The 12,165-nt window shown below is 41.2% G+C and overlaps 1 protein-coding gene across 1 annotated transcript; it reads left to right on the forward strand.

The window, feature by feature from the left end:
- The first annotated feature begins 248 nt into the window (after positions 1 to 248).
- On the forward strand, positions 249 to 12,165 carry LOC112574718. Its single transcript, XM_025255949.1, has 3 exons — positions 249 to 1,164; positions 10,877 to 11,002; positions 11,418 to 12,165. The coding sequence occupies exons 1-3, from the start codon at positions 1,089 to 1,091 to the stop codon at positions 11,567 to 11,569; spliced, it is 354 nt and encodes a 117-aa protein (XP_025111734.1). The 5' UTR covers positions 249 to 1,088; the 3' UTR covers positions 11,570 to 12,165.

Genomic DNA, 12,165 nt, shown 5'->3' on the forward strand with positions numbered 1-12,165 from the left:
CCAGATATTTTCTCCTCTCCATCATCATCATCATCATCAAGCAAAGATTAAAATTTAACCCATAAGACCGTTAGTTTGCAAATGTTTAAATATAATAATTAAGGAATGCAAAACATGGAGCCTTTGTGCTTGTGTGTTCAGAGCATGTGGGTTGTTCAACTGCACAGACACAGTTTTAAATGCGAAATCGAATATTTTTAACTTTCTTTTTTTTTTTTTGCTTGACAGTCAACCAGGCTCTGGGCCAAGAGCACAAAGTCAGTCGAGTTGCCTCCCTTCCTAACTCCCCGTCCCCCGTTTCCGCACGCTTGTGCCCACGCCTACCCGTTATATCTTCTCCACCCATGTATTAACCCTTTCAGCCTCACGTGCCAGTCTGGAAATCTTCCTCACACACAAAAAAAAGTAGGGATCGCATCCTCCATAGGGTTACAAAGCACGCCCGCATGGGTGAACGCAAGACACTCCGCTTCTGGGTAATAAGTCTATTTTGGTTCTGTTCCACCTCCTCCCTCAGCTTGCCCCACTCCAACGTTTTCGCTCCCCCCTCCCCTCCATCCTTTCCCTGTTCTGATGCGACCCAGCGCCGATGTCCAGCCCACCCACCCCCATCCACACGTTCTGCCCCTCTTACACCGGCGTGCGGCAGTGGTGTGCGAGATATAAAGGGCCATTGCCGGCGACCAGAAAGGACACAGAAGATCACCGGCTAGCTGCCTGCAACACGCCCCGACTGGCCTGACCATTGGCAGTGACCACTTTCACTGTGCCTTAGGCGAAGCTCGCCAGACGACACCTCACTCACACACATACATTTACACGCACGCACGTGCAGCACACAAGCAAACGCGCTTGCGTTCGCTCTGCCCTCATCCACCAGCAGCACCACCAGTGCCCTCACCGCCTTCTCCCTCTCTCTCTCACCCTACACAGACAGCGGGGAGCATCAAGACCCCTTCGTCTTCCTTTGCGGACCGCGGGTAGACTAGAAGCTAATCTCCGCCGCAGAGGCAGGCCGCCAGAGGTCAGCGGGTGCGGCTACCCAAGGACAGACAAGAGGGTTCAATTTCTCGCTCCAGTAGACAGACATGGCACCAGCACAACAGCTGCTCGCCGCCGCCTTCGGCCTGTGCGGGTTTTTGTTTCTTCTTCACGTCGACTCCGGTAGGTTCACTTAACCTTCTTTTTTAATTCTTGATTTAATCTTTTTTTTATTCTTGTCTGTAAATCACTTCTGCTACTCTGTCGATTGTCTTCTTATGACTTTGTTTCGTTTGCTCGTAAAAAAAAAAAAAATTACTCTTAGGCTTTCGTTAATGAGTGCTATTTTTTTTAAAGAAAAAATCTCTATCGAATGTTACTAGGTGAGGGTGAATCGATACATCAATAATCAGTTATCGTATGTTTCATAGTGTTGACGATCTGTGGAATTATGACTAGTTTTTTTCTAACATGCTTACTATCATAGTCAGTACCAAGGGTCAGGTGCATAGAATCTCTAGCTGGCTGCTAATGTGTCATATGTTAGCAGCTTAGCACACAATGACCCCTGGCAGCCAGTTGACCTTTGAACCCGAAGGCGAGCCGGTATGGCGCACCGAACCAAGTGACCCACCAATCGGCAGTTGGTACCCGGGGGAAAGCGAATAGCCAAGTGGATAGAGAGAGAGAGCACTAGCATCCGAACTGATTCAATATCCGATTAGCGCAGCAAACTTTCCCTAGTCGAACAAGTTGGCGGGAATGGGTACTTGACTCCTCAGAGGGCTGGGGAAAGTAAGGCAGCGAGGGAGAGACGATAGGCTCGTCATCACATATTTGCCCCGAGATAAGTGAGGTCTCAAACATCTCAACCACAACGACCAGATAGGGGATGACATTTACCTTCTCAATGGGCACCTTACTCCATAAAGGGTCAGCTAAAGGTAGAGCAGCGAGAGTGACAGATGAACAACACCCTCGCAAAAAGCTTCTGCTCTCACCTCCCCCTTCCGAGAAAAAAGTGAGGGTTCTAACACCTCGCCCACACACAATTAGCAACCTTCGGGGCTTTAAAGGCTTGGCGTTGTCACGAATACCTTCAGTGCTGACTGTTTCCTTTTCTCATCGTAACTTATCCCCTAAACCCCTTCCCTCTACTTAATGTCTGATCACTCATTTTTGTTTTTCGTACAAATGATAAATAAAAGCACATTCAGCGGTTTTTACCTCATTTGATGGTAAACTAAATAGGCTTTTATCATTTGTGACCAATGGCTAGGTTCTAAGTTAGCTGCACGTGCTAGCACGTGACAGCCGTCATGCGACAATTAAGTTGCACGCTCCAATTTATATAATAAGTGTTAAAGGTCAGACCTCACTCTTGACCAACGTGCGGGCGTTTGATTCGCATGGATCGTGCAAACAGGACCAAGCATCTCAGCCAGAATTTCAATAGCTATATTTTTCCAGTTTTATTTTAAAAATAAGTAAATAGATTTTATAAACATACTTTTATTTTAAATGTACTAAAATGTACTAAAAAGATAAAATATATCTTCTTAGGTCTTGGGATTTTCTTAAATGCACATAACTTAAAATATAAAATCGTGATTTTTTTTTGTAATATAGTAGTGTTTTATTTCAGTGTTTCTGAGAGTTCCTGCACACTTTTTTTTAACAGTTATAGGATGAGGAAGGGAGGCCGTTGATATAATATAACAGTTATTCGACGAGAACCTTACAGCAGACAGTATAAGCAGCAGCGATGGTGTATAATTCGTTACAAATGTTAGAAGTCGTCAGGTCGTCATCTGATCTATAAATATTAGAAAGGAAATCGGGCTGACGAAGTGAAATGGTTTTTGCATCAGTTTCAATAACATTTTTTTCCCGAAGAAATCTTTTGTATCTCAAAATTTCGATGTCGCCTTCTTCTGACTGCGAAGATTTAATGGTAGAGTCGCTACAGTAAGAGAATGTCTCGCAACATCCCATTTCATCAGACCAGATGACGTGTTCTATTTAAAACATTGAGAGATAGCATTTTTTCTGAAAATAAGTTTTCTTTAAAAGCTTTTATTTGTTCGTTAATTTACACATGGTTTCCCGCTGCTTTCCCACATGGCTTGTCAAGGACGTTCTAGCAAGAGGTTGTGTTGCATGTTTTCTACAGTCCACAGGTCAGGGGTTAGTTTCTAAAACTTAAGATTTTTAAAGAAGCTAATTCAGAAACTTTTTTTAAAGTCGCTTCTATCCATTTAGATGTTGTACAAAGCAGATACAAAATTATGGCGACGGGACGTCTGGCTTAAGCAGTTTTATCTTATTTTAAAAACAATTTTACATTCAAAAAGTTGTAAGTCGTCATGCACTGCTTTTATAAAAGTGAAATTCTAAATATACATAAGACCTAACAGTGTTTAAATTTAATGTTAGACGTTTAAACTTCCTTCAAGACGACCAGGTTATGAAAGAACAAACCTGCAGACCTACTGTTCCCAAGGTAAAATATAGAAGTCTAGAAGTCTACAGGAGCTGACAACCTCCAGTTTAAATGTGGAGGAAAAGAGATAGTGGAGGCACTCGCTGCCTTGTGTCAGAAAATTTGGAAATCCAGACAGTTGCTCAATCGCTGGTGATTAACTGCTAGTAACCCCGCCTCTTCTAGTAACTCCACCTCTTGCTCCGCCCATCGTAACTGCGTGGAACACGTGGCTCAGTTGAGACAAAATGGCTTCCCATGAACCTCTTGTCTCTGCCACCCGACTTTGGCAACCATTATGATTGCAAGGCATGATTGAGTGACTACTGGCCTATGTTTCATCCATCTTAGACATTTCTCCCTGTCACGATACAGTCTTGGAAAAGGTGTGAACTTCACTTGTCCATTTTCAAGTCTTTCTGGTACCTCTAGAATCGGTGTTGCACAAATCCCAAGCGCATCTTTTTAACCGTATTAGTACTAGACACGGTGCTTGTCTCACAACAATCAAAGTAACTCTAAGCTGCAAATCTTCTCCCGCGGATTCTCGAAGTCGCGATATGATTGGTCATGACGTCACGACAACAGGCGGAGCGTCTAGCGTCAATCAAACAATATGGTCAGTTATCCTATCAAGATTAAGTTGAATAGTGTTCAAAACAACTCGCATGGAATTGCCAGTAGAGGAATAGGCCGACTTCACGCTGGGTGGATCACCGTGGAACAGATTAACAGCCACGTCATCGGTGTGACGAGGATCTACTACAACTTCGTTTACTTAGAGAAGGCGTTCGATGGCGTCTGTGGTACAAGTTGTCAAAACACAACATCGAAGATGGTTTCATTTCAATGATTGAAGCACTGTATGTCGGCTCATGTCCCTTGTAAAACTCCAATATATTCGTTTGTATGTTCAGAAGCTTTTAGCTTTAGGTCTGTGTAACAGCGAATGCAAATCTGAAAGGAAAGAAAGTTTGGGAACTTGCTGAACTTTTTAACAGCAGAGACAAATTTATGTATAGCAGCAACAGATACTTACAAAGAAACCTCAGAAAAATAAAGTGATCTTGAGCAAAAACAACAACAAATTAAGTCGGTTAGCCTTTGTCCTCTTTGAAAGTCTACAGCTCTGTAGACAAAAGAAATAAAATCGGAAAAATAGCCTTGTAAAGTTTAGTGGAATCAGAAGTTTTATGAGGTCGAGAGTACATGGTCACTGGACTTTCACAATTAGCTTCTCAGGTGGGCAAAGCATGGAAGGGTTTGCTACGTGCACCCCAATTAATCGACCACAAAGGAGTGTAATCACTCTTTGGACTCCCTGTTAACATTTTTATTGACCGGAAAACGCGATCTAAATTTGGAAGAAGGTAGAAGTGGACTGAGTTTTGCCTTAGAAAAAGAACTGCGGCGCAAAAGAAATACGACTCGGTTGCAAAAACAATGTTGGAAAAGATCAGAAAAAGTGAAGCTAAGGGTGAGTGGGAGGAGTAAAAAATAGGATGAAAGACATTATCCTGAAACTCATGGACCGAATTGACTGCCTGGTCCAACTGCTACTAACAGACCAATCAATGTCCTTTAAGACGCTGTCTGAAGGGAGAGTTTTTTTGGGAAGAAATTAGAATCCCAGAAAGAAGACATCAACTTTTTTAACGAACACATACGAGGTTTATTTAAGGAGTCCACCGGTCTCTAGTTTTATTTATTTTATTGCTGGAAAGAAAGATAGTGACTAATTAGTTTAGAACACAATTTTACTAATCATATCCTTTTGGTGCGTGGGAACATAAAACTTACTGGTGTTATTCGAAGTCTGGTGGTTTTTTTTGTTTTTTTTTTGGTCTCCGAAGCTTGATGATCAAAGACTAACGCCTGTTGGTCAATTTATTTTACTTTCATGTTTTTCTGCTGCTAAAGAAAAAGGTTGCTTTTATAATTGTTGATCAAAACATCTATTTACAAACGAAAGTCATACTGATGGTGGTAAACATCAAGACATCTGTCTAGTGATGAAGGCGACTGACTGGTGATGAAAACATTACCACCGCCGCAGTTTCTGATTCGGAGCCTTTGATTGTAGTCAGTCAATTAGGACCTTCCAAAAACTTAGTGCTTTGATCAAAACTACAGATGATGAAGATTTACAAAGGTTATATTAGCTTTGTTCCTGCTTTGGAATCAGCTACTAATCGGAACTGTCCGTGTGAGTCAAAAGCAGTACTGACATCTTCTGTTTGCCAAATGTACCTGTAAAGACACATATCTTCCACGATGAAAAGCTCAGGGCAATGGAAGACTTACCTCGAAATTTGAATTATAAAATTTGGCCTAAAAGGGAGGAACAAAAGCAAGGGAGGTTATAAATACTTTCAATCCATCTGAAGCATCGGGAAGCTATTCTTTTAGAAAGGAAAAAAAAACCTGATGGCAACATTTTTTTGAAAATCACTCAGTAATTTTTTCACATTTTTAATTCCCTTTAACTCTTTTTGCCCCTCCTTAACCCCCGTCTAATACAAGTTCAACGCCACTATTATGCTTCGCAGAAATGTCTTCCGTTTCTTAATGGTTTCCTGCTACAGGCGGAGTTTTTGAAGTGCTGTTCGTGTGTTTTAGTGAGAAGTTGGCCAATTAAAATTCCTTTAAAAATACTTTATAGATGAACTTTTATAAAGCTATGCCGATGTAGCGAAATTGGCAATACTTACTTATAGTATCTTAAGTTAACACAGTAATATTTTGTTGCTACGGACGCGCACGAGCATACATAAACACACACACACACTCTCACAGTGTAGTTAAACACAGAAAACAATGTCTTGGCAGTCACTTGTTGATTAATCAGTATCTAAGCATATTAACAATCTTGTCACATACGCTTTCAAACTGCATATATTCTATATAAATAGAAACTGTAATTTGTGACACGAAGACACACACACACGCATTTCTAAGGAAGAATACTTTTGAAGCGACCTTGACCAAGAGGCTTTGCCGACACTCCAAGCATCACGCACGTGCAGTGTGTCCACAAGTCTGCCCTACGGGATGCTGACGTCACCGCGACAGAAGCCGATGAGTAGTGTCCCTTGTCACGGCTATTTTTCCTCTCTCCGCCATGATAAACGGCCGCCTCCTGTTGACGACAAGGCGCTAAGGCGGAAGGCTTGTCAAAATATTTAGCTGCGTCCGGTGATGGTCTGCTCTCGTCATTCTTCTTTGGAAAAGAGGTTTTAGATTGTCCGCCCTTTAGGGAAGTGAGGACTGCTCGGCTGTTTTCGTGAAGTTGTAGCACTGTCATTAATTTAGCACTAAATTGCGCCGTAATCTTTTTACTTTTTTTTTTAAGAAATGAACTCTTCGATTGACCTGATGTCAGTGGAGGCCTGCAGGCAGTGCGAAAACTTCAACCTTGTTATTAATAAGATGGCGGCCAGTCAGCAGATGCGGAGTTGTGCCCCCCATTGCATTGCGATCTTTTCAAAACCATTGCGAAAAAGAGTGATATTCCGAGGCTTGTATGTTGAAAAGAGATGTTGGGAAATAGCAGCTTTTAATGAAGCAATTCATGAGTTGAAAACTAATTTTGCATCAGGTTGGCCTTTAAAACAAAGATAGCACACTGTGGAGACTTTTGACCCTTCTGCAAGCTTCAGGACTAGCACTCTCAGATAGGTCGTGTTCGTGCCGGTCGTACAGATCAGCGAATTTTGAAGAACTCTTCCGAAGCCGAGGATTTAGAAATTTGTCTCGGACTTTTAAATCAACTCAAATAACTCAATTTAAAATTCATATTTCTTTCCTGCTGATTTTAAATTATATACAAAGTGGGTTGGTCTGTTCTCTAGGTTTTTTGGTCTACTTTCACTGAACAGATTTTTCGTTCGTTTGCCTTGACCGCAGCTCAGTAATCGTCCCTTCCTCCCGCCCCCGCCACTCGACCTCTTTTCCTCGCCCCTTCCTCCCATCTATCTATTCATATCTCTTTGCTCTTTGACCAAGAAGGATTTTCTTCAGAAAGGAAGCAGCTGATGACTGATGGACACGAGCGAATGGTAATTGTGCCTCTTTTTGAAACTGCGAAAGTAGAGAAATATCCTGTTGACAGATGCTTGGCCAGATACACGTCAAGTGCGATCGTGACACTGCAACTCCTGGAAGTCACGGGGACAACATGTTAAAGCTGCAATCTTTGATGCTAAAAGAAGGCGCGGTCTATGCAGCAGCACACTCACCAGACAATATGTCCACCCACGCATGCAGAGCCAGACAAATTCTATAGTAATTGTCTGGCGTTCAAAGTCGCTGACCCTGTTGGTGGCAGTCTGCTGTTCTTTGACTTTGAAACCTTCATTACCGGGGTGCTCTTTACTTGATTAGCCTACCCGATTCTTGTGCTGCGAAGTTGCTCGACTGTCTCTCTGTCATCTCGCCTAATCATCGTTTTATTTCTCTGTTCATTCGTTCGTCTGTCTTTCCAAAATACCATCACCTTCATTCCATTTGTACTACGTCTATGTAAAAATATATGAGATAAACATATTTTTGTATGTTTTTGCTTATCTCCATATACCCAACCAACCAGTCAGCTAAAGTCACGACTAACTCGATCTTGTCAACAACAGACACACAAAGAAGAAGAAGAATACAGTAGTTGTTGCCTTTTATAATTATCTTCTTGAGCGGTGTCGAACTTCAGGCATTGCCAATGTCTTTAGGATACAGTGAGGTGCCCAGGTCCAATTTCAGAAATGATGGTCTTTTGAAATCTTTTTGAATTAACAAAATATTTCATCAAAATTCACAAACAATAGAAAGAAAGATGGAAAAGCGTGTTTCCATGACAGCTGATCTATAGGAACTGGGAAATAAGAGCTGTTTCGCTCATTCATTGAGTTACCTCAATCTTACCGATGCTGTCATTCTGCCAGTGTATTCCCATTGTAGTCAACCTTCAGTGCATCGAGAACACAGGCCTGCATTGACTGAGACAAGTAACACAACCCTACACAAATCTTATGGATATAGTTTAAATATCAGCAAAGCCATTTTTCTGTCTAAAACTCCAATTTCAGCGCACATTATTAGAGGAAATGTTAACCATGCACAGTACTGGACGATGCTGAATGTTTGCGTCGAGAATAGCGAAAGGAAAGAATGAAGAACAATATAGAATGGTCTATGCAAAAGGTCACGTGCGACAGAAGATCAGTCTGGATTGTTTGCAGTTAGAAACCGATTTTAGGCTGGTCGTTCAGGTGTCAGTCGACAACAATTGAGAAAACAATATTTATTGTTAAGATGAACGATGTAGGCAGACTAACCTTTTAGAAGACGGTAAGATAACAATAGTGATTACAAACATAATCTAGCATCTCCCTACTGTCAGTCCCACACTGCTTATTTTGACTCATCCCTGGGTCCATACTAAAGATTCATGCTTTGGTGAAAGCGGCTTTTATACTCTAGAACAATATACAAAAATTGGTTCATATGAACAGGTCGAGCTATTTCCATTTAGTTGAAGATTAACCAAAATATACAAATAAGACGATGTTTGCACGGCACGTTTGAACAAATCAGAGACCCTCATACAAAGATCGTTGATCAGAGTTAATTCGCTGTTTGTGGACAGTATCTTTAAGAAATAACAATGAATACAAACTAGTTCAGAGCATCGAAGGGAACATTCGGTATTGTGTCCTGGTCTCTTTTCTTTTACCGGTGATTGTATCTTTGCTTTTCGAATTCTCCTCATGCAGTCGACATTATATTTTAAAAATACAGCACTTTTGGCATTCCTGTTTTCCTGATATAGCTACAGGTGTGATTAAGAGAAAAACATTATGTAATGTTATAAAATACCACCGGAATATGTTTTTTTATATGTTATGCTCTGTTTTCAACAAGTTTTGCTGAATACTCGAGTTAGCTATTAAACATTTGTTTCTTGTTCAGCTTTATGTTCATCCCTAATCTCCAGAGAAGGCGGTTTTAATGTTTAAAGAGCTAGCTACTAGTCAGGTTAAGTGCGATGACAAATGATTTCAACGGAGACCGTCAGATGAAGGAAAGATTAAACAAGAGAAGTAGAGCTAGATCCTGGTCAGCCCTTGTTTCTGGAGATGGTATCTCTTATGTTTTCGAATGAGAGTTCAACAAAACACCCACAGGTCGATCACTTGCATCTGGACAAGGTCGCGAGTTCTTGAATATTTAGATGAAGGTATTATCAACAGCTGGTGCTACCAGCGGGAGCAGAGATAATGGGCTTAAAATGTTTTGTCCTCCTTTTCTGCTAAAATGTGAATCATGAATTGCTGCACTCACGCTACAATGGATCCCAGACTACATCTCCAACAGAGTTAATTCCTTTGTTTGTTGCCAGCCTTCAAGTGACCATTTATTTCTTTATTTTGTACAGACCAAATTTTAAGATCTCTGTATACTTTTATTGCCGTGGTTGTTAAGGGATGAATTTTTAAAAAGTACTCACGGAGGAAAAAGAGGTTGCGACGAAAGCATCAGCACGACCCCATGGATCATCAATAAATAACGAATTATGTGTGGTTCAGAAAAAAATGCACAAGTTAACAAAAGCCATGGCGGAGGAAGTCGAAATCGGAATGATTTAACAGCCGCCTACTTGCCGATTACACGTGCACCACAGGATCAGCAAACTATTGTGGACACACGACCACATCCCATGAAGTGGCTGCGCATGCAAACACTCACGCAGCTAATGTTAAGAGAAGTGGATTGTAAGGTAAACACAATTCACCTGATCTCGTCGTCTTCGATATTAATCGGACATCAATGGGGTCGAAATCTGGTCCTTGATAAGGGCAGCAGCGGCAACTCGTCTGTCCTTCGCACGAAGGTCTTCTTAGTTCCATTTATTCTTCATGGACTAGCTACACAGATTCTCTCTTTAAATGCCATGTTTTATCGCTTATAACAATCCTTTTCTAACAAGAGGATAGGATACCCTGCAAATAAAAAGAATTCACATTGGATGATATTGTTATTGTCTTGGGATGTTAGCAATGGAGTCATAACCATCGTTACTAGACATCGCAGTCACACATAAAACGATGTTGATAATTTTTCTCTCTTCTGATGTTTAATCTGATTTAAGGTGTAGAGAATGGTCTTCGTTCCACTGCTCTTATATGTCAACCTATTTCTCACGACAAAGCCACCTTGTATACTACCAACATTGTCCATTGTTGACGATTCTGGACAAGATGGCAGGGCAATTTTAAAAATATATCCTGTAAATTGCGACGTCCAGTTACTCAGAGAATGTGGAGATCCTACGGTAACACTTTTTACTGTTTACATTTCCCGGCGATTAGGAGAGACTTGTTCACATGAAAAAGACTGACAAACTCCGTGCTTTTGTTGCAGTGAACAGCATATCCTGCGTGCAGTGTACACCCTCTGACCCCCGCTGTGACTCCGGAAACCTGGAACCAGCCGAGTGTGATGACTCTCACAGCTTCTGCGCCATGTACAGAGTATTCGTCGGCAATTGTAAGTAAACACTTGGGTTTTGTTTCTCTCTGCATCCGACTGCGAGTCTCTCTTGTGCACTTCCGGATTGTTAGTTGCATTGCTGCATTGTTTACTTCCCTTAATTCATGGAGAAAGAAGTCACCTACCCTCTTATGAATGTCCCCTTCTCTCTCTATATATATATAGATGAAATGATTATCTTTATATTTTGGCATAAGTGTATTGCAAAAATTATTAAAATTCAGCAAACAGATGGAGAAAAGGGTATTTAGAGAAAGACAGATGTATAGGAGGGAAGGGGGATGATAAATTGACAGGTAGTGTAATAGAAAGGGGGACAGACGGGTAGATGGATGTAAAGGTGGACAGATGCTTTTTTTTGTATCCCAATACATACCTAGCCAAACCGTGTCCTATGCTTCTACCTTTGCAGCACAAGGTGTCTTTCGTGGCTGCAGCCAGCACCGACTTCGCGGGTGCCGGACAAAAATAATCGAGAAGCAAGAGTCCATGGTCTGCTACCAGACCTGCTCCTGGGACGGCTGTAACTCTGGATACGGCACCGCCATGTCTCTCTTGTTGTAGACATTGATGTCTACACCTTCTACACACGTCTACTTATGTCTTCACGTCATGACCAAACTTTGACTTGCTTAACACACCATGACAAGAGGACTGCATTGACCGTGGAACTTTTCTTTAGAAACCGCCTTTGAAACGAACAATTTTCTGATTTAGTTCCTTCATCATATTATAACAGACATTAAGATTATTCTTCAATGATATTCTACCTGAATTACAAAATAGACAAACAGTTTCACTTCAGCTTTTTTAACTTAAAAAGTCATCTTTTGTTTTCAATGTTTCTTGATCAAAATTATCTCGAAATTTTTAAGCAGACACTCCTGCCTTAAGCGCCAGAGTCATTGAAGGCTTTAAAAATGTTGTTTTTCTGCTTGTCGTTCATATATGGCGATATTTGTTGACTTCCTGCTGAAGAGTTGCCAGGATGATGTCTCAAGATGATTCTCCTTGCGGTCTTGAAGGAACAGGAGACTAAAGAGGGTGATAACCCTTATAAAATATGTTTTCTTTTCGCGGTGACAGTTTTCCGGTTCACAGAGTCCGCGTTATATTGTATTATTTTTGTCCAGAAAACTGAAAAAAAGTTTTAAATCTGA

Source organism: Pomacea canaliculata, linkage group LG1, assembly GCF_003073045.1.
Source record: "Pomacea canaliculata isolate SZHN2017 linkage group LG1, ASM307304v1, whole genome shotgun sequence".
Classification (NCBI taxonomy): Eukaryota; Metazoa; Mollusca; class Gastropoda; order Architaenioglossa; family Ampullariidae; genus Pomacea; species Pomacea canaliculata.